The 10129-nt window shown below is 35.8% G+C and overlaps 1 protein-coding gene across 1 annotated transcript; it reads right to left on the reverse strand.

Annotated features, from left to right (window-relative positions):
- Positions 1–378: 378 nt before the first annotated feature.
- Positions 379–7818, reverse strand: LOC307170645 (uncharacterized protein). The gene is made up of 16 exons (XM_079891838.1): positions 7454–7818; positions 6698–6812; positions 6203–6416; positions 5792–5934; positions 4747–4906; positions 4587–4642; positions 4297–4487; positions 4102–4209; positions 3868–4008; positions 3615–3722; positions 3353–3511; positions 1516–2116; positions 1345–1408; positions 1083–1258; positions 909–997; positions 379–795 (listed from the first exon to the last, which is right to left on the reverse strand). Exons 1-16 carry the CDS (start codon positions 7637–7639, stop codon positions 700–702), a joined length of 2607 nt encoding a protein of 868 aa, XP_079747964.1. The 5' UTR covers positions 7640–7818; the 3' UTR covers positions 379–699.
- Between the last annotated feature and the right edge of the window lie 2311 nt (positions 7819–10129).

Here is a 10129-nt window from a genome sequence, read left to right on the forward strand (position 1 = left end):
TGTTTAATAATAAGAATAAATATGGTTAAGGTAGTTTACAGAAACCCCACGCGCAGTTGTAGCGGACTAACAGTTACGTCATGGGTTTGACGGTAGGTACAAGAGCAAACATTTAATACTGTAACTTTGCAGTCGAGGACAGAATATATAACAGAAAAAGTTAACCGTTATTTTATTTTTATTTTCGTTTATATTTCAATTTCATAAGGTGCAAAAAATCAAACGACTCGCAATTATTAGTAAAATATATTTATTGCCAATATTATTATTCAAATACATTCCTCACAAACCCTGTATTAAGTCTTGTTGTAAAATCAAAATCAGCAGCATAATGACTTTATTTTGTCCTGAGTAAGCAGTGCTGTTTTTAAAACAGAAAAAAACAGCTCTTCACAGTGCACAATTTTAAGGAACAAAACAAAAAGTGAACTTATACAGAGATTATTTTTTTAAAAGGTTTAAAATTTACAGCAAAAATATTGTGATATTTTTTAGGTGAACCATAATCACAGTAGCTAAAGTAAACAGGGGTTAACATTTTTGTTGAATAAAAAATATCAATAAATCAATAAACGAGTGTTCATGCTGCTCATGGCCTCACTGAGGAATATCAGAATGCATCTTTGAAGAATATTCATATAAAATATTAAGTAATGCACATTTAAAAACAAATTATTAAAATAATAAAATACCCTTTTTCTATAACGAAACACAACCCTTCACAGTTAGATTAGCTATTGAACTGAAGGCAGGTTCTCCAGGCAGGAACTCCTTTAGAACATACGAAAGCAGCCTCTACGGACACACACAAAGAATATAAATGTGAATCTGGTTCACCTTTGAATATATTTCAAAATGGATTTTAATTAAATAAGATGAATAATAATAATCATAGCTTGAGTTCTCACATAGACCAGTTTCTTGTTCTCCTCCGTGTCTTGGAATATCTTAAACAGCGCTTCCACATCAGTCTTCTTAAGGATTAGAGAGTTTGAATCTAAAACCACCATGTCACAACAATTACAAGGATGAAGGAATCATTTAAAAAGTGAGGGGGCTCATCACAGCAATATTGTACGTACATTTTGAATTTATAAGCTGCAAAGCCTTTTCCTTGGTCTCTTTTTTCTCCTCACTGTCCCGTGGCGGCTGTTGGGATACGTTTCCATCTGGCCACATCTTCTTCTGGAAATTGTCAATGTAGGATGCAATCTGATCTTCAGTAGGATGCATCCTTTTTAAAAAGTTATTTATTTTTCTGCATGGGACAAAAGCTTATGCTTATCTTCACATCTACAGCTAAACAACCTTGGTATTTGAATAAATATACTATTAAATACTTACCTCTTTACCAAAGGCTGGACTGGTTTTAGAATGGCATCAACAATATTAATGAGGACTGAGTTACCTGAAAAGGGTAAAGACAAAAATTAAAGGGCATAGAATTTTTTTCAGTTTTTAGTTTCAGTTCTTGCCCATCATAAAAGCCAAACAGAACAAGGAGTTACATCATACCAGTTATTTCCTTCAGTAAATCAAATATGGCTTTGGTGGCCTCAACTTGATCCCAATTGGTCTGGGGTTCCTTTTTCTGAGGCTGATTTGTCATCTCGTCCTTGAACTGTCCAGTTTTCTCTTTTAATTTGAACTTTTGTGGTCCATTTGACTTTTTGTGAGTTAGCTTTTCTTTTTTGTTTGTTTTGACCCCAGACTGGGCAATTCTAAGCCTTAGGCCTTCGACCGAGTCAGACTGCAAGCCTTCAGTATGGCTCACGACTGAGCTTGAGATATCACTGGGGTATGCTGTGGGAATGACTAATTTTGACCTATTAACAAAGATATCTAAGCTCTCAGCAAGACTCTCCTGCCCATCAGAAACCACATCAGCATCATCAGAGATCTGATCGATGTCTTGTATATCTGGTTCTTTACTTGTGAAGGGGTCAGTCTCTTCATGGGGGGTACAAAACCGTACGACTGAAGCCATTGGCCCTTCTTCAACACCTCCCTTTGGCTCTTCAACTGTGTCAATGCAGGCTAGCTGTGCTGTCGGTCCACCGTGATGTTTGGAGGCTCCTGCTTCATCAAGCTTATCCTCTCCTCTGCAGTTATGGGACTGGGGAAAAAAACATAGTAACATTGAGTTACCTGTATCACCAGAGGGTGTCAGTATTCTCAATTTATACAGTGCTCTGGCAATTGAAGCTAACTCAAGCTAAACGTGTACTGTAAATGAACAAAACTTAGCTACATTTGGACAAGATATAAAATCTTGGAGTATGTAGGTTATATCGATCCAAATATATAAAATATTGATATAAATACACTACCGTTTATAAGTTTGAGTTTGGTAAGACTTTTCAATGTTTTTGAGAGAAGTCTCATAATATGCTTAAAAGGATAGTTCACCCAAAAACTGAGACTGAAAAAAATTCTGTCATTAATAACTTATGTCGTTTCAAACCAATAAGACCTTCATTTATCTTCGGAACAAAAATTATGATATTTTTTATGAAATCCGAGAGCTTTCTGACCCTCCTACAGACTGCAATGTAATTACCACTTTCAAGGACCTTATGGGTTTGGAATAGTTAATGACAATTAACTGAGGGTGAATAGTTAATGACAATTTTAATTTTTGGGTGAACTAACCCTTTAAAAGGGCTGCATTTATTTGCTCAAAAGTACAGTAAAAACAGTAATATCATTAAATATTGTGATTTAAAATAACAGTTTTCTATTTGAATATATTTTTTCCTGTGATGTCAAAGCTGAATTTTTTGCATCATTACTCCAGTCTTCGGTGTCACATGATCTTCAAGAAATTGACTTTTGAACAGATGTAGATCATCAGTTTCATTATTAGATTGTCTTTAAAGACCCCCTGTGGTAAAAATCAAGTTTTTAATGTTGTTTATATGTTTATCGTTATTTGTCCGACGTTGTAGCGACACTTAAAACGCATTACCATTCTGATACATCGACTTTGTAGGCGAGCCTTTATAATTCACTCTTCCTCTTCTTCTGAATCAGTTTCTGGTTCAAACATATATGGCTGAATTAAACCAGTATTTCCACTTGCCATTGTGAAGCGTTTACTATAGAAAAGTTGAGCGAGTGGATCAGGTATTCTAAGCTAGAGCGATTGCGTGGAGACGGAGACTACTTTGCATATTCATGACTTTGCATATACTAAATGAAGCAAGGGTGTAGAGTAACATTCAAACTAATTTTTTTTAAACAGGAAAAAAACAATTAAATATGTAATTTTGGTGATTAGAGAGGAGTTTTAAGGGATAAAATTATTGACTTCAGGGGGACTTTAATCTATTGACCTAACATCTGTTCTTACCTCTTCCTCATCGTGGCTAGGAGTGAGGAAGCTTGCAAGTCCATTTAGAAGACTCCACACACCTCCCTCATCTTCATTATCACCCAGCCGCCCAGCAAAAGGGCCCAAGAACTTGAATACAGGTTGAGTGTGACCAAGCTGTGCATCAGAAACCAGCTCCTGGAGAGAAATAAGGGGAAAACATTTCCAGGTATGTAGAATTACTGGCATTCTACTTGCAACTCCCTCTTACAGTCTAGACAGTGTGTGTGACTGTCATTACCTGTAAAAAGTGCTCAAAGGCTGATCTCACTTCCTCTGTGTATGCGTCTTCAAGTTCCTTTTTTGTGTTTTCTACTATTGCAGAAATAGAGGATAAAGTGGAAGTATCCTTAGAAAAAAGAAAAAAACTCATTAAAAGCGAGCAACTACAATTATTTATTAAGAATAATTAATTATAAGAGTCAAATATTAATGACTATAATACAAAATACTATAGGTTTCGATAGGTTAACGATGCTTTGAAGATTCCTCACCATTTCCCCTCTCTCCTGCCAGAAGCTATAAAAATTAAGTATATCTGACTTTGTCTTTTTCACATCCCAGTGGAGATTCTCAGGGTTATTTCTTTCCTCCAGGTGAACCGTGAAACACAGCTCTTCACTTTCCTTCTGAACCTAAGACGGTGTTTTTATCATCATTATTAAATTATTCAACTCAGTTAAGATTGCACATTGTTTAGCTTTCTTTAAAATTAAAATATGCCTCACATTTGTGACACGGACTGCCCATTTCCCCACCCGCCACATCTCATAGGAAAGCTTAAACTCCATCAAATTCTCTTTGACAGTTGTGAGGTATACATCCGTTTCACTGTCCTTTTAAAAGAAAGCACAGGCAGCGTCAATTGCACAGAAAACTTTGTAAATCAATTCAATATTAACATTTGCTGGTATATTCCATACATAATCAGAGTCCAAGCAGCTTTTGATGGAGCCCTCTCTGCTGCTTGCACCATCATCTTCAATAACAGCAGATCTACGTGCTGAAAGCAGAGCAGCCCTCTGAAAAGGCTCCTTCTTGTGTTTGTTCTTTTTGGCTTTCTTTAACTTGACCTTATCAACAAATTTAGAAAATTGTTCTTTGATTCTATTGCCTACTTAGAAAAAAGAAAAACAATTACTTTATTATATTATTTATGTACACACACTGCTCATAAATCAAATTACTGAGATGAAGGAGAAAGATACATCACCCTTCTTCTTTCCTTTAATGTCTTCAGACCGACCGTCCTCTGCTTCATCTGTCAATCTGTGGAATTTCAATCCACAAGTTTGAAAGCAGAAAGAGGCCTGATATGAAAAAGAGACTGATATGAAAAATATACTCAGACTAAATGTATAGAGATGACTTACTCTTCTGCTACTTCACTTCCTATAGAGGATGGTGTGCCTTCCCTATTTGAGTTTACCAGGTCTTCCATTGAGCTTTTAGGGGTTACTCTATCCAACTGCAAAACCACCATCTGATTCAGGTTGTCTGGATTACAGAGGCTTGTCACAAGCACATCAAGTGCTAGACATGGACAGCAGGAGTAACCAAGAATCAGTGTATTATTAGAAAATAAACAATACAATTGGTATATCACAAAAATAACAACTTTTGGGGTCAGTAGGATTGATTTCTATTCATCAAAGTATCCTGAAAAATATGTGTCACGTTTGCACAAAAATATGAACTGTTTTTAACATTAATAATAATAATAATAAGAAGAAATGTTTCTCTGAATATTATAATGATTTCTAAAGGCTCATGTGACACTGAAGACTGGAGTAAAGATGCTGAAGATTCAGCTTTGCCATCACAGGAGTAAACTACATTTTACAGTTATTTTAAATTGTAATAATATTTCATAATGTTACTGTTTTACTGTATTTTTGATCAAATAAATGCAGCCTTGGTAAGCATAAAGCATTAAAATCTCACTGAATCAATCTTTTCAAGAGTGCAAGTTAAGAAAGACAGTAAATGTTTTTGTTCATTTAAATGCACCAACAATCAAGAATTGGTGTTAAAAAAAAAAAAACACTTTTATTGGTTAACAATTAATTCTATAAAACATTTCATTTTGAAATTATATCAAATATGATATTGGTTGAAAAAGATAAGTTGAGAAAGAAAAAAAACACTCTTTGTAGTCATAACCATTGAGAAAAAGTGAAGAGATTAGTTTCTTTTGATGCCCTTATTTAGAAAAATGTGGATAAACAAGTCTGTAGAAGCAGTGAAGACATGCTGAGACAATCCTTGAAGCAACGAGTGACAAAGTAATGTTTGTTTCAGAGATACTATCCTTAAGAATGAATGCTACACATGTTGATGCCAGATAGCTGATTGGAATGTTCTGATCACTAGAAAGATCCTTAGAAAATATTTAGCACAAAGGTCAGTAGGGCTAACCTTTTGTAGCTACAATCTCAGTTAGGACACACTGGTAGAGTTTTGCCTCCCAGATGTATTCAGGGAAAAGGTTTCGCACCAGAGCTTCAGAGAAAGTTCTGAGAACTGCCATTTCCTCTGACCTTGAACTGAACACTGGAGAACTGAAACAGAAACAGGCCATCTTACAGTTTACTAGCAGTATTCTTGGAACTGCGTCAGATGATTAGTCATAGGTGAAGTCCATCACTTTTGGCAGAAATGCAAATAGCTTTTAAAACATGAGCTCAAGTTTCTGTACAATAATGGCCTCTAAAAAGGACTAAGAATAAAATAGAAAAGAAAAGAAGTTCACGAAATCATAACAATACAGTGGTGTCACTCACGCCAGAATATTTTGCAGTATATCAGGCTAGAGACAAACATGCTCACCTGTCTGACTGTTTTGCATTGTGCAGGTGGTGCGTGAAGATCCTAATACAACCCACACTGGTAGCAGACAGATCAAAGTTCTTGGCCTTGCAAATAATTTTCTCGACAACAAAATTATACTCCTCCTGTAGTGCCCTATAAAGGGGCTGACTGTCACAAAGTTCTGGGACAGCGTACCACGGCTGGATCAGGTGAGTATAGGCACATTTAAACACTACAAAAGAAAAACGAAATGTAATCACGACATGCACAACTGCAGTGATCTCACTTTAATGCCAAATATGTCTATCACTTTTGGTGAGGAAATTAAGAGGGTATAAAATGGCATTTCCTAAAAGAGAGGCACACAATCCTATGAGAATTATTTTATCATATTTACTGATCCTGCATTTCTGCTGTATGTCATCTTTAGAAAAAATCTCAGTCATTATTTCCAGACATGCTAGATAGGCAATAGCGGGGGTGAAGCTTGTGAACAACAACATTATTATTTACCTCGGAGGAGTGACTTCTGTACTACGTTTGGATATTGCTTTGTCTGAGACACAGTTTGTCCGGTTCTGGCAGAATCAGTCTCATCAATGGCACCAACATTGTGACCTTTCTTTGACTGAAACAGGAGGATAAGGTGCAAGGTATTAAACGGATGATGTCTGATATCAGAGTCATGCAGAAATTAGGTCAGCAAGAGCTTTGGGTTTTTGCTTTCTGGAATACAGTACATAGAGAAATAAGGAACAAAAAGTGTTCTGGATGTGAGAACCGGAACAAGTCTCAACCACAGAATTTTAATAACGAAGTGATGATGCTTTCCACAGTCTCCCCACTGTTCTGTCTAAAAAAAGTTCTTTACTTTCTTGTTATGCATCCATTTACAATACAGATATGACTTCTATTACACTGCTAAAAATCAAACATAAGCTAGAAGCTTTGTTTTGGGACACAGTAACTGGTTTCTAGCTAGTTTAGGAGTAGTCTTTAGCTTGTGCAAGCTGGGAGCCAATCTTGGACCAGCTTGTCGTTTCATTTCAAGGTAGCCAAGCTGGTTTTTGGAACATGATATCTGGTCAACTAGAAACACAGTTACCAGCTAACTTAGATTTTCCAACAGGACAGTGCCAATCACTCCATGAACTTGTTCAAAGTAATAATAACAATAGCCTAATAATAATAACAGTCATAATAACAGTCTGGCAGAACTATTATTAATGTTCTCAAGTCACATACGTCGATACATGAACACAATGTTACCTGTCGTGCTGTTTCCTCGGGTGTATCATCATCCGTTTGAGTGCTTGTTTCACGGTCTTGCTTTTTGAAAGGGAAATTGAAAAAGCATAAAAAACAAAATAACGCCTGTGTCCATATTTGTCCAAACTCTGAGAAGTACCAAACAAGTACAAATATAATAGCGAGAAAGCATCGCCAAGTGTACATTTTTTTAAAAAAGGTCCAGGTTCAGAAAGAAATTCATTCACATTAGCGTTTCAATAGCGCTTCATTCGTCTTTTTAAACGCTACACTTTATCCCTCCCTTCAGCTTTCATCCAGACAGACGAGAATCATACCGCAGAACCGGAAGGTAAGTGTTTATGGTAAGAGGCACTTGCGATTGTAATGTGATTGGTGCACCTGAAGATGTCGTAGTATTTTTTCCTTCCTGCAACGTCCGTTTAATCGTTTCTATTGTCTGCTCTCTGCATGTAATAACAGCATTGTGCAGTTCTCAGAACACTTTATGAACGAAACGATTTTTAAGTGAATCGTCCACTCCTATATATTAGCCTACGAAATACAGTTTACTGTGAAGGCTATTAAATGACAAAATTGCTTACTGTATTAAAGACACCATGCGACACAAAATATCAAGCATACAGTGAAGGTCTACATTAACAGCCTTCGCCGCTGGGTGGCACACGTTGTACACTTCATAATCTTTGTAAAACAGGAGGTGAGAACTTGGGTGATATGACAAAAATGTAACATAACATTATTACATTTATTATTACGTATAGTAGCCTATTAAATTAAATGTGTTATTATTATTTATATTATAGTTATAGTATAGTATAATTATATTATAGTAATTATATTATAGACACTCTAGCCGGCTAAATATAACTGTGGGAAATATAATGATTTGGTATAGTTGTAACTTGTTTAAGTTTAAACACGTTAATGTGATCGTGGACGAATAGAACTGAACGAATCATACAAAATGACCATGATCGATGTAAGGAAGTTCGCTCTTATAAAGGCTGTAGTCTATTTTAGTAGTTTGATAATACCAGTAGTTTAAGATCCAGCTATAATATTTCACTTTGAATACAGTTCATATAATGTGTTATTTGCAAGGTATAAACCAATAAATCATGCACTCCAGACAAATTTCAGGTAAAGTGGGCCATCCATGATTTATCAAAAAAATATCCTGTATCTTAATTAAAAACACATGATTAACACATAGGCTATTATCAAACAACCATATTTAACAAACCAAAAAACTTATAATTAAATTCATCAGTTCACGCAATGCATGTGTAAAATTCAAAACAACTGATAGAACATGATGTTTACATTAAATTTGATGAAAATCAGAATATTCAGAAATCAGAGTATTGATGACAACATGAAAAATGTGACTATAACGCATGCAACAAGGCTAACATAAATTAAATAAAAGGAACATTTAACATGGTAAGCATATTGTGAAAAATAATAATAATAATTTCACCTTGAGGCCACACCCACCAGTGTCATATTGCATCAACCAAAACTATTTTTTATCATTTAAAGAAATAGTGTCTCTTTAATTAAAGGCCATCGTTGTGCTCTAAAATTGTAAACCCATTGAGTACAGTACAATCAAGCTTATGAGTACCACCACTTTCCTTTTATAGCAGGATCAGCAATTCAATTAGCAGAAGAGAAATTGATTATTGGACAGGTTCATTCGGGCAGCTGGCATATGATAAAACCTCTACAGTCACATGATGGAATAGAGCCTACTGCCAGTCAGATTAAACCCATAAAAATAGCACCACGCGAACGAATCTGTACAAGTCATGTGATCTGCGAGTAGCGCCTGCTGCCAGCCAGCGCAAGTTTGAACCGCATTCCCAGGATTTACGTCACGTCCAAGAGGGAACATGCAGCGGCGAGTTGCGTAATCTGCTGCTCGTCATGTTAATGCATATAGCACGATATAGTAGGGAAATTGTCATTTGCTCCATTAAACTGAACACATTTCTCACCTAAGTGACGAAACAGCTGCCTGGACATGAGGTAAATTCATGTGATATGCAAATTATTATTTTTCAGTTCCTTTTGCTACGATTTGCGTAGCTAATGAAATTGACATTAATCTCAAAAGATGTATTAATCCGTATAGTTGTGATAGTGTAGAATGTGAATCAATCAAAAGAACTTAAATTAACACTGTTCTAAACACAGTTTAGTCTTAAAATTGAACAGCCCCACAGTCCCTGAGAAATTATTTCAAAAACTAATTGCACTTTTTCAGAAGGCCATATTCTATTATCATAAACAGCATCCACTATTTATCCCTGCTTAACATCCTGTAATAGCACACTCAAGAACTCACCACGCTTGAAGTGAAGGTGATGCAAGGACGGATTAGTGAGCTAATTTACGACTAGCTGATGTCTGCTAAGAGATCACCAAGGTTTTTAGTGTAAGAGGGCATATAGGAGCCACCTTCTCCAATAATGGATCACACTAGAGAGCCATTAGCCTCACAAACTGTTTAACATTTTATTCTTGTTGCTAACTTTAGGTCACCTGCAACACTATGACCATCTGACCCTCTCAAGATTCAGCAAATTTCCCCGTTTCAATTAGTTTCTTGTGATTCTACAGGCTCAAGTTAACTCAATTTGCAGATATGCATTTCTTGATAAACCAAAA

Source organism: Squalius cephalus, assembly GCF_949319135.1.
Source record: "Squalius cephalus genome assembly, chromosome: 14".
NCBI classification, from domain to species: Eukaryota; Metazoa; Chordata; class Actinopteri; order Cypriniformes; family Leuciscidae; genus Squalius; species Squalius cephalus.